Below are 12635 nucleotides of genomic sequence, written 5' to 3'. Positions count from 1 at the left end.
CTGCACTGAGCTGAGCAAAGCGTAATTTGCATTTAAATTCTATTGTGGCGAGCGTTTCACGCTTTGCTAAACTCAAGCCCCGTGCAGCAGCTGCAGCTAGCTTAAAGTTACGCTTTGCTAAACTCAGGCTCCCGTGCAGCTGGAAAAAAATACGCTTTGGAGCGATTTCCACGCTTTGCTAAACTCAAGCCCAGTGCAGCAATAGAAAAACGTTACGTTTTGGAGCGATTTTTACGCCCAGTGCAGATCACTGCAGCTGTAGTGTAAACGGGCCTTAATTCTCATTGCGCCATCTCTTAATGTACGGACCCCAGTTTGGGAACCGCTGTTGTATAGCAATACACAGATGTAGGCAAAACAACTTGGAACTAACCTTTCTCTCCCTTCGTTCCGTTGCTGACGAGGCTGTCGAGAAGCTGCGCCGGTTCACCCTTCTGACCCGGGAAGCCCGATCGTCCGGTGAATCCCCTGTCTCCGCGGGACCCTGGCGAGCCGGGTAAGCCGTCTTGGCCTGGAGCGCCTGGGACTCCGGCACCTCCGTCGAAACCCGGAGCACCTTGAAAAAGTTATGTCGTTGACGATGGGATTCAATGATATTTCAAGGAACAGCTAGTGTCGGTTGCCTCGATTTAAAAAAAAAACAAGAAAATATGTTTGAAAAAAAATTAAAAAATATGTTTGAAAAAAAAAATTAAAAAAAATGTTTAAAAAAATTAAGAAAAAATGTTCGCCGCTACACATGGTACTAAAACAATGTGAAGGTAGCTAGTTAGGCCAACAATAACAAAATACAAGAAAGGCCCACTCTGTGCTGAAAAATGATTGAGAAGCACTATTCTGTTCTGCTGTGCCAAAATAAAACCCAATCTTTAAAACCGTAGTGTTAAGAATAACACAACCGTCGTGTTAAAACGTGGACGACTTCACTTAAAAACTTAATCAATTAAAAACAGTTTAACCATTCCAAGTAAATGTAACCCTAAGTTTCAAACACTTTATTGTTTATATTTTCGATTTGAAATGACTTTTTTTTTATATTATCGATTTGAAATGACTTTTATTTTATCGATTTGAAACGACTTTTTTTATTATCGATTTAAAATGACTTTTTTTTATATTATCGATTTAAAATGAGCAAATTTAAATATTTGTCTGCTGAGTTAGCCATGTTTTAACTCCAAGCCTTCGCTAAGCCGCTGTATGTAAAACTTTCCGCTAAATACAAAACGCGTAATCTGTAAAAAAAATATACAAATAAAAAAAAACCTACCGATTTGTCCTGGAAGACCGCGTTCACCCTTTTGTCCAGGTGTTCCCTCTTCACCATCGTCTCCTGCGGCACCATCCAGTCCGTCGCGACCCGGGAATCCCAGTGGGCCAGTCTGGCCCTTCTGGCCGACCGGGCCTTCCAAGCCCTGCTCGCCCTGCTCTCCCTTCATGCCCATGACGTCATTTCCGGGAAGGCCGGGTTCGCCCCTGAATCCTGGGTTCCCTGGCTCGCCTGTAAATTTCGATGTTGTTTATTAATTTATAGTTTAAAATAGTGAAGGAATAGTTTTTTGTCACAGGTATGTTATATGAACAAGAAAATTATAAATTTACCACTTAGTCATCACTAGGAACTACTTTTCTTGTTTAGGAAATACATTTTTTTTTACAATAAAATGTAGCATTGACGCGTTGTTACACACGTCATAAAAATGCGTAAAAAAAGTAAATATTTAACGGTCATTTAGCAATAATGCTTTAATCAGTTTGAAACTCGTTCAGCCATTATTCAATGAAGTTAAAGTTAACGATTAATTTCCAAAGAGACAACGAAGAACGCACCCTGCTCTCCAAGGGGGCCTCGGGGTCCAGGTGGTCCCATGGGTCCGACTCGCGCGTCTCCGATTTCACCCTTTTCGCCGGTGAAACCCCTGGGTCCTGCGTTGCCTGGCTCTCCTGTCGCAAATAAAAACTAACGTTGTTGGGGGGGGGGCACATAAAACAGGATTAGAAAAAAAAAAAACTTCAACAAAATTGGAAAACGCGCGAAAATAATTGACATAAACCAACAAAACGAAACGCCAAAGTGTTGAAACCTTTTTTTGAAAAACGAGAGAACACCCAAAAATAAACGCCAACGAACAACGTATTGTTGCTATTGTCGTCTGGCGTCTTGCAATTGGTGTCCAGTCGATATTGGTTATGCCGGGAAATTGGTAAAGCCCAACGTAATTTTACAAGAGCAGTTCATTGGCACCTGCTAATGTTGTTCTATCCTGATTAATTGGGTACAAGGTTGGAAAACACGATTGGCGCTTTTATGTTGATCGTATACAAGAGGACAGTTATTATACTTCAAAGTCAAGGCCTATTTAGGTAGTTGGATCGCACGAAGCTCATATCATGCGTATCTTTTATATAAACGTGTTGCGCTATTAAATGATCAACAGAGGGATCATAGTTCATACTTCAAAGATCATACTTCAAAGTCAAAAAACGATTGAAATAATTGTATAAATTGGGATGAACAAAGCTCATATCATGCGTCTCATTCATATGACCGTGTCCGGCCACAAAAAACCTGCCAAGTTTTAAATATAAATGGCAATCGACTATTTTTACACAAGCCTTATGTTGACTGTGTCACTTTAATAAACCCATCACAAAGTTCTTCACAAAAATAGGCTTAAAATTTATCTGACAAATCCGCAGACAGCGAGCTTACCGTCCTTTCCTGCCTCTCCCGGTGGCCCGGCGTAGCCCTGACGTCCCGGCGCCCCAACAGGCCCCCGTTCACCGGCTGGGCCAGGGGGTCCGGTCTCGCCGTCGGCGCCGTCGCGGCCGGCCGGTCCTGGTAGACCGAAACCGCTTTCACCCTGGAATTGTAAAACATTGCGTGTTAGCGAAAGAATGACGAATGTTTAAATTGGCAGAATAATTTGGAGGTAAGCTGGAAATCTTATTATTACGTTTAATCCCATGAAGGTTTCCAGTACATAACTTAGTAAATCGAAAATCAGTTTGTTTGGATGTTATATGATAAACATATTTTGTTACTAACAGCATCACCAGTATCTAAATTCGGATGAATCTTTCCTATATTTATCGTATAACATCCAAACAAACTGATTTTCGGTTTACAAAGTTCTATACTTAATTTTATCTTTATCATTGATGTGCAACCAGAATCGTTTGTTTTCATGTTTCGAATTCAGGCAGATTCTGTTATTCGAAAAAAAGTTTATTCGAAAAATTCTGACTGTCCACATATATGTACGAATTATTAAGTATAGGTGACAATAAACATTTCACAACGAATCTGAAGTTGAGATGTCGCATAAAAAACGACAATAAAAATAAATGAGACGAAAAACATTGGTTTACCAAATAACGTATAAACATAAAGCGAAATAACATAAAAATTTCCTTTCTTTTTATGTTTTATCGCTTTTATCTTCACTTGATTTTTACACTGATAATGGCATGAGGTATTGCTGAAACGTTTGTAATTTGTGAAAAGTCGATTTTATCGAATATTATGGCTTTGATATTTTTATCAAAATTACTAAAAAAAAATCCGTGTTTTGTGTTCCAAAGTTCATTCGAACTAGATATTGTACATTTTTAGTAGAAAATCGAATTTATCATTAACCTTTGGTCCTGGAAGGCCGTCCATGCCGTTCATTCCGTCGTGTCCGGTTGGACCGGAACGTCCTTGCCACCCTGGGCTTCCTGGGGCTCCAGTGGCGCCCTTGGAACCTGGTACACCGACCACACTGGCGCCGCGTGGTCCTGGAGGCCCAGCGACCCCCTTGTCCCCAGCAAATCCGGGTTGTCCACGAGGACCAACGCCGCCTGTGAATGGTTTACCGAAATTTACACGTCGTTCTGATTTAAAACTAAACTGGACGCTGAATATCGGTCCTATCACCTTGTTTATAAAAAAAAACAGATGTAAAACATCAATTATTTCTTAAAATTTTAAAGAATTTTTTTTAAATTCTACATAACCAACTGATGATGCCTATTCATAAGGCGAATATATGCTTCTGTGAAATTTTAATCGAAAGAAAGAATCTTTCGTTTACATTTTTTGTCAACCTTTCAGCTTAGGTCGTATAAGACACAAAACTTTTGGAAATCGATGGCAAAAGGTTTATATCAATAATCAATGGCGAAAATCATACTTGTTCGTCAATATTAAATAACATTTAATTCAATTTAAAGGTGTCGAATCTATCATCTATACACTAGTTTGTTTGTTAATGACAGCGAAGAAATAATACTTCTATTTACTTGGGATCTGTATATGACATAAATGTGCGTTTTCGAGTGATTGCTGAGTCGACTTGTATCTAACAATCCAGTCTTCGACAACCTAATTTGATTTCCACTTTGCTGATATTTTTCACTCACCTGTCTCGCCGCGCTCTCCTGGTGACCCCGGAAGTCCGATGGATCCCTGCATCCCCTTGTCTCCTCTCTGTCCCGTGATTGTTATGGCAACGGCCGGCTCTCCCTTTTGTCCTGTGAAAAAACATTTTTAGCGATAAGCTTTGCACTACACTGAAATCCATAACAGGCTCACCGAATCTGTCGAGTAATGATGCAAGCAAGGCAAGCTAGAAAAATAACTAACTTGAAGTAAAGTTCTCCAGCCATACCACCAGACTGTGGTAAATTTGAAACCCTACTGCAAACTAGTTGTTTTTCTAGCCTACCGTGCTTGCATTATTGATCGACAGATTCGGTGAGTCTGCGATGGCTTTCGGTGTACTAATTATACTTAAGCCGTAATTATTGGTTAAAAAGCAGCTTCAGAAGGGCCAGATCTCAGTTGTTAAACACATATGTGTGTGTATCTTTCATTGAGCTTTGAACTATCTACTACTTTTATCCAAGAAATACAATATTAAAAAAAAATACGATTTACTTCGGTTTTGCGAATGTTTAAGTACTTCGGACGTTTCACGTACTCACGTGGAATTGGATTCGGCGAAGCGGAGAAGAAAATAAAAAAATAGGACAGTTTTAAATATTACAATCGGCCTAATACCCTCGCAACTCTTGAAATGTAAATCAAGTCTCAAAAAGTAGACCCATGACAAGTCTGTCATTACTAACATCGTGTGTAAAAATAAACTTTTTTATCTAATTTGGTAAATTAGAACTAGAATTTCTAGTTGTCCAAGTCTGGCTTCATCAGGTCATAGCAGTTACAAAACGGCGAAATATGAAATATGAAGTTCGCCAAACATCCAAACACACCCAACAGCTAACAACAGTTTTTTTCAAACAAGTTTACCTCTTTGACCGGGATAACCCAAATCGCCCTGGCGCCCGGGCTCGCCTCTGAGACCCTGCTCGCCTTTTTCTCCGGGCAAATCGGCACCGGCAAGGCCGTCCAGGCCACGTGGGCCCGGGTTTCCGGTTTCGCCGGCAGGTCCGGCCTCTCCGGGCATACCGATTTCGCCCTTCTTGCCCTTGGCGCCGGAGAAGCCGTTATCTCCGTTTCTGCAGAAAGGTTAAGTAAAGTGTTGCTTCAGCACCTGTAGGGATGTTCAAAGCAGAATCCCAGGGGATTTAAGAACCTTAGGCTTCGAATCCAGAATATCAAATCCTAGTATAATTTTTTAAATTATTATTTAACCTCGATAATGTTTCGCACCTGTCACTACACGTTAGTCGCTCGTCCAATAACGCTTGATTGACACTTAATTAATAGGCGAAAGTTGTCGCGAGAGGCGAAGTAATTGGTCGCCTGAAAAAACTCTGACACTGCACTACCAAACTACATTTAAAGCAAGCACTACAAATGTGTCGCCACAGCAACAGGCCTTTATCTAAACTCGCCACTGGCGTATGTGCAATTAGGCGCAACCATCGGCGGTAAATCATTAAATTATATCGGTTCCAATTACCAAAAATAAACAGCAGAATTGGATACGAATCCCATTTGAATTCGAATTTAAGGATCCGATATTCTACTTTGAACATCCCTAGTCTCCTGCAAACGTAAAATATCACTGCGTTTTAGTTGATTAAGGTGATTAAGTACGTATAATTGTGGCACTAAAACATACTCGGAGTTTGTCATTCTATAAGACGTTGTTAAATTTAGACTTTTCAGGTAAAAATAGGTGAGAATTAAATGAAAAAATCTAATGTAAAAAATATCTAAAAATTAAAAAAATCTTGAAGTTGGAAATGATTAAGGATTTATTGGAAACGTTCACAAAATGATACCTACTTCTGTATTGACTTCCTGTTCCGTCTAACCACATTAGGCTCAAAAATCTAATCTTTTTTGTAATGGCCGCTTGTTATTTTAACTGTATTCTCAAACTCCAGTTCCAATTGAATATTTTTGAGTGTTTTAACCCCCCAATAATTTATCAAATTTTGTATTTATATTTGAACCGTTTTGAAACTTACTCGAGTGTTAAAAAGTTTCACGTGAACGTTTTTTTCAACATTTTTAACATGAAATCGCACCATCGAAATAATTAAGTCGTTGGCATGTTTTGATTGCAAAGGGAGGGGTTGATTGGTTTTGCATTGTGATTGATATTGGGTATTTAATACCGTTGCCGTATGCTCGCATGAAAATTCCTTGTAATTAGTGGTTTACCTTGTAATCGATTAATTTTCGGCTACCAGAAGTCGCAAGAAACATTATCTTAAAACAATAAAACTTTTTTAAGCAAACGTTAAAAATTTTCAAGTATTTAACTGAATATATATCGTTTCTATGAAAGCTAAAAAAAACTATGTTTTGCGATATTGAAACGTTGCCTTTTACCTATTCCCTTTCTCATTACTTGCGCTGTGGTGAAGTGAGTTACTTGGTGAACAAAGCAATCCTTTTTTTTATAATATAGTATTTAAGCTGATTATTAAAAAAACAAACGTTAAAAAAAGCTTGATTGGAATTGCAAAGGCAAATAAGTAAACAATAAAAAACTACTACACAACCGTACAAAATATACCCATGGCGTTTAAACGCAGTAATAAAAGCTCTTATACGCCGTTATAACTTTCGACCATTCATAAAATGAACACTGAGCAAAGTCAACAGCCTACTACTAACTGTTATGATTCCACCAAAAAACTTAATCTTACCTGCCGGGCTGGCCGTTGGCGCCTGCCTGTCCGCTTGGCCCCACGGCCCCAGGTGCCCCAACTTCACCCTTGATTCGGACGACCCTCAGGTCACCCACGTCACCCTTGGGCCCGGGTGCACCGACGTCTCCTTGGGGTCCCGGTCGACCCTGAACATAAGAAAAAAGGGTTAGTAGCGAAGTAAGTTATAGCTAAAGGAGTGTGAATGACGCGTAACTTCTTTTTTCTATCTTTTACATAATCTTACAGTACCATTGCTAATGCTCAAGGGTGGCGAGAAATATTTGAAAATCTTTAAGAATCTGATTTTTGCTTAACTCTAACACCTGTAAGATTATTTTGTGTAAGATTAGAGTGGAATAAATCCAGTTTTAACTTCCTACGTTACGTAGAGTTGATGTTTGTTGTTCCAGTTCGGTTTATTGTGACATTCTAGTGAATTACCTACGAAAAAATCTTGTAGGAATGACGCAATATATTTATTATTTCTAAAGGGTGCCCCGGGCCATTAAAGGCTGAGAAACACTGTTTTACAAACTCTCTCTTGGTATATTAAGTCCAAGATACGTTGTAAAACCCTAATAGTATGAGACTTTATACTAATGAGCAAAATTGCGCTGATATACAGTCATCCTTATCAGGTGTAAAATTTGGCGTCAAAATATTATGTTCCACATGCTGCTTGATATTTTATAAGTCTTTATAATGCCTTGGATAAAATGCCTTTTTCAACTCACAGCTTAACTATGTCAAATTTTAAAATTTAAAACAAAACGTGGATGTTATCAATAAGCTTCTACCTTTAAGCAAGAACTAATCAAAATTTATATTAACGGAAAAAATTTATATTAATAATACAATAAAACAAAAACTGACCTAAGCGAAGCCAGCCGAAAAAAATAAGGTAAATTTCAAAAAAATTCGTGATCTTATTCTTCTTACCGTGGCTCCTGTGAGTCCTGAAAATCCTTCAATACCCTTTTCACCCTTGCCGCCGGGTTGGCCATGATTGCCCATCTCACCGTGGGTTCCTGGGTTGCCGGGGTAACCCATCTCGCCCGTGGAGCCCTTGGGTCCGACGGGACAGACCCCACACTCGTCTCCCTTAGGTCCCTGTGATCCGCCTTCTCCTGCACGAAAATAACAAAAAATCGCTCAGACGAAATTCATAAAACTAGGTGAAAGTTTAAAATTCTGTAAAAATCGTAAGACTACCGACAATCGCCATAATTGTAAACTTTTTGGAAATTCGCTAATGATTTGCCTTTGACGTTTTGTTTTATAAGAATTCCCCGAAACACGTTTTATTTATAAATCAGGTCCCTACCTTCAAAAAAAAAAAAATTTTCAGACTTTCTAATAAATCTGTAAAAAGCAGGAACATTTCCCTCATAAAAAGCGGAAATCAGGGGAAAAACATGAAACATTAGCTTCTGCAAAGATACAACAATCCATTGGAGCATAATGATTGGAGGTTGTAGTAAGACGTAGTAAAAATTATAAAGCCCATACAGAAGTAGCTATCATTTTGGACGTTTCGAATAACGCCCTATTCATTTTCAACATCTGATGTTTCTGCATGAGACTCTGTATGGGCTTTGATATTCTTACTACATCTTACAACCATCCACTTGTTTTACCTCTTTGTTTAACAAACAGAAAAAGAAATCACGGAGTCACTTTTTTCAAAAACAGTGAACTGTTTTCACAGGTTGTCCTGAATGGCAAGCTGCTATTTGAGAGGTCAGCCATCTTTGACAAACTGTTGAGTCAAAAGTCACCAACCTTGAAATCCGGGGGGTCCTGGGCGGCCAGGTGGGCCAGGCGGGCCTGGACGGCCTGTCTCTCCGGGAGTCACCATTTTGTCCATCATTTCATGGGTAATCTCGGCGTCGGCGCCGGGCTCTCCGGGCGGGCCAGAGGGGCCAGGGCGTCCCGGGCGGCCGGCTTGGCCTACTCGACCGTCTTGGCCGGGCGGTCCGACCACACTTAGGCCGTCTTGACCCTTCTCGCCCACGGCGCCTTTCAGGCCCTGTGGTCCGTGGCTGCCGGGAAGGCCTGCAATTGGAAAAACGTGAGTTAAAAAACAGAATTTCCGATTTATTTTTTTTTCCGTTTTTAGAAGTCACGTGACAGCGTAGCGCGATAACTGATTATGACGCAACAACCCTCGTTCTACAATTTAAAGTGATAACATACAACCGAAAAATTAATTGACTAGTTGTTAAAAATTGAAAATGGATGAATTTTAAAGGGAGGTTTATCAATTCTAAGGTTTGGGGAAAGCGAGGCTGGTATAAGAATTATACATTTAAATTAAAGTATATTCAAACGAAACCAATTGCCAATAGAACGTAATTGTAGAAACAAGCAATATTACCATAAAAACATGTTCGATTTTTTAAAGTTTAAACTTTGAGATCTACTTGTTTATATACGCAAACAAAAACAAGTTTCAGACGCGCTAAACACTTATCTATTCGCTACACTTTTTTGTGGTTAAAAATCGCACATTTAGGACCATTAAGTAGACTTAAACTATTTTTAAGAAAATAACCGCTATTCGTGGCATTGCACATTCTTTAAAACGATTTAAAAAGCTCTAGGCACCTGCACTTCCGGGTGGTCCTGGTTCACCGGGCTGTCCTTGCAGTCCGTATCCTGCGCGTCCAGGGGGTCCCTGTTCGCCACCCGGGCCGGGGAGGCCAGGTGAGCCTGGTGGGCCATCTAGTCCGTCTTCACCGGCGAAGCCCATGGGTCCTTTTGGTCCCATGTGGCCAGGTTCCCCTTTCAAGCCGATTGGACCCGGCTCACCGTTGTCTCCCTGTTGGACATAATGTAAAAACCCGTGAATATGCTGTTACTGCCAGGCATTGTTTCAATTGTACAATTGCTCTTCTGGCAAAATTTTATTAAAGTGCCAACGTTTCGACCACCTATTCGGGCAATCTTCTTCTGGGAAAAATTATGCCTTTAGTTTTGAATTATTTTGCCCTGAAGAAGATTGCCCGTATAGGTGGTCAAAACGTTGGCATTTTTATATATTTTTTTTTTTCCGGAAGAACAATTGTACAATCGTAAATACCGGTGTTGTAAACAAGTCATTTCGAAATGACTTAAATCCCAGTCTGGTAATTTGTGAAATAACCTAAGTCCAAGTCAAGTCTTAAAATCGCCAACCCCAGTCCAAAGTCATCAGTTGCCCAAGTTAAGTCCCAGTCAAGTCATTATTACAGCTCCAAGTCAAGCCACTAATATAATAACAAAACGATAAACCATTAAAATGGATAAGTTCGTCCGATTGAGCAAAAATACAACTAAAAAATAACAAATGTAGCAATCTATTCGTTGCATCTGCAAAACTTGCGTTAAATAGCTCAATTTCATAATAAAATGGTAAATGAAAACCCTTAATTTCAACCCAATTCATTTTTGAATGACTTAAGTGCAAGTCAAGTCATTTTTCTAAAAAACTTAAGTTAAGTCAAGTTGGTTTACCAAAACAACTCAAGTGTAATCAATTCATTTGAAAACAGTGACTTAAGTACAAGTCAAGTCATTTTTCTAAAAAACTTTAGTCAAGTCAAGTTGGTTTACCAAAACGACTTGAGTCAAATCAAGTCATTTGAAAACAGTGATTAAGTTCACTTAAGTCAAGTCATTGAGTCAAGTCATTGACTTACTTAAGTCATTACAACACTGGTAAGCACTTCATAGTTGTTTGCATTGCGCATACGAGCACCTGCAGTTAACTATCGAAGGGGCAACGGCACGAACATCAAATCGTAAACTTGCGTTTTTGTGGCTTCGGGCACGCAGTCTATATATATCGCAAACCGTCCCGCTATATGGAGTTATAGTTTGCCAAAGGGCGAGTTAAGAAAATTCCGCCGTTTGCGACCAACTGCTGAAACAATAATCTACCGGCATTCCACAAATTCCGCGTCAAACACTTTGCTCGGCATTTTTTCCTTAGTTTACACAGCCACCTCAAAAGTAAACGGCTCCTGCAGTTTACTACCAATATGTTTTTAACGTTTAACTATACTCTATGCACAGATCTGCAATGTAGCTCGTTAATGAATATTAAGGCCAAAAAGGTCGAGTAAATGTAATCTTGATTAAAACGTTTCAATACGAACTTGTATCATCATCAGTTAATTTGACTGAAAATATCCTAATCTCACTTATAAAAGGTTAAAGGCAATTCTTATCATTCTGGGTTTCTAATCGTTTTTAACGGCTTAAGAAAATTCAACGCCCTGGTTTTGCGTTATCCATCAACTTTCACAAAACCAACATAAAAAACCATGACGGAGCTGCAAATGGGGCGAAAACTTAACAAAATCAGACACAGGAAAACATAACGAAATGAGAAACAACTTCGGAAGGGTCTCTAACAGTTGTGAAAATTTCATGTTCCAACTCTGTTTTTTTTCCTTTGTCAAAAGTGAGCCACAAAAAAATTGACTGGCGAAAAAAATAAATAAATAAATAAATAATTCGGACAAAAACACCACGTGTTCAAAAAACAAGTTTTTTTTTCACGTAATCAGTCACAAAAAAACCTAACGATTCAGGCACAAGGTTAGGTAATTTTTTTGGCATTTCGTATGTTAGCTGGCCGATTTTGAAATCTAAAGACACCACACGACTTACGGTTATTCCGATTGAGCCTGGCGTTCCAGTGGGTCCTGTTTCTCCCTTGCTGCCCTTCAGTCCATCGTTGCCCGGATAGCCCTGGTAACCTCGGTTTCCTTTTTCGCCCTGTGAAAAACAAACCACGGGCGTCAGATTTTATTTACTACTTCCTTTTTGCTTTTTGTACCGTCTAAGAAGCTGTCTGGGTGCGTTTTTTGATAAAAAAAGTTAAGCACAGTAAATTGAAAACAAAGTTGAGCACAGAAAATATAAAAAAAGTTTAGCACAGTAAATCTAAAAAAGGTTGAGCACAGTTGATATAAAAAAGTTGAGCTCAGTAAGTATAAAACTTAGTTGAGCAGAGTAAATATACTGCGCTCTACATAGGTCAGTTTCCGTTGTTGGGCAGGGCCTATTAAAATCATTTTTCAAATTCGCAATTATTTGCCTTCACAACTTAAATCGAATGTAAAGCTCGTACGCCCTTTGCGCGTTTGATCAGCGTGCTAAACAATTAAGGCCACTAAAACACACTTACGGGAAGTCCGTTGGTTCCAGGTGTTCCGGGTTTGCCGACCTTAGTGCTCTGAAATGGAAAAACAGGTTTACAGTTTTGTTAAGGAAACACCGAAAAAAGTACAAACATGAACGGAGCTTATAAGTATACCTGAGGTCCAAGAGGGCCGCGTTCGCCTTTTCCGCCTTTTTGGCCCTTCATACCCTGGTAACCCTGAAATAAAAATCATTTGGATCACCTTCGAAAGCGTACCACAAATTAACGAAAAATGGAATAACACCCGTCGGTCAAAAATACGCAGTGCTACAAAGAAGCGTAGATGGTTTCTACGTAAATATAAGGTGTCAACAATACACGTTAAAAAGCG

General features: G+C 39.4%; 1 protein-coding gene across 1 annotated transcript in view; it reads right to left on the bottom strand.

The window, feature by feature from the left end:
• The window catches only part of LOC146146814 (uncharacterized), a 39166-nt gene that overhangs the window by 15504 nt on the left and 11027 nt on the right, over positions 1-12635 (bottom strand). Inside the window, exons 15-28 of the mRNA XM_083387072.1 lie at positions 12419-12481; positions 12290-12337; positions 11770-11877; positions 9721-9934; positions 8896-9168; positions 8053-8240; positions 7111-7259; positions 5294-5502; positions 4405-4515; positions 3641-3843; positions 2714-2864; positions 1831-1944; positions 1271-1501; positions 374-556 (exon numbers count right to left, since the gene is read on the bottom strand). Of these exons, the coding sequence (XP_083243198.1) occupies positions 374-556; positions 1271-1501; positions 1831-1944; positions 2714-2864; positions 3641-3843; positions 4405-4515; positions 5294-5502; positions 7111-7259; positions 8053-8240; positions 8896-9168; positions 9721-9934; positions 11770-11877; positions 12290-12337; positions 12419-12481 (2245 nt within the window). The remainder of the gene's footprint in view (positions 1-373; positions 557-1270; positions 1502-1830; positions 1945-2713; positions 2865-3640; positions 3844-4404; positions 4516-5293; positions 5503-7110; positions 7260-8052; positions 8241-8895; positions 9169-9720; positions 9935-11769; positions 11878-12289; positions 12338-12418; positions 12482-12635) is intronic.

Source organism: Ascidiella aspersa, chromosome 4 (genome assembly GCF_963924565.1).
Source record: "Ascidiella aspersa chromosome 4, kaAscAspe10.2, whole genome shotgun sequence".
In the NCBI taxonomy this organism is placed as follows: Eukaryota; Metazoa; Chordata; class Ascidiacea; order Phlebobranchia; family Ascidiidae; genus Ascidiella; species Ascidiella aspersa.
The sequence above is the reverse complement of the archived record's forward strand: the minus strand, read 5'-3'. Positions and strand labels throughout refer to the sequence as shown.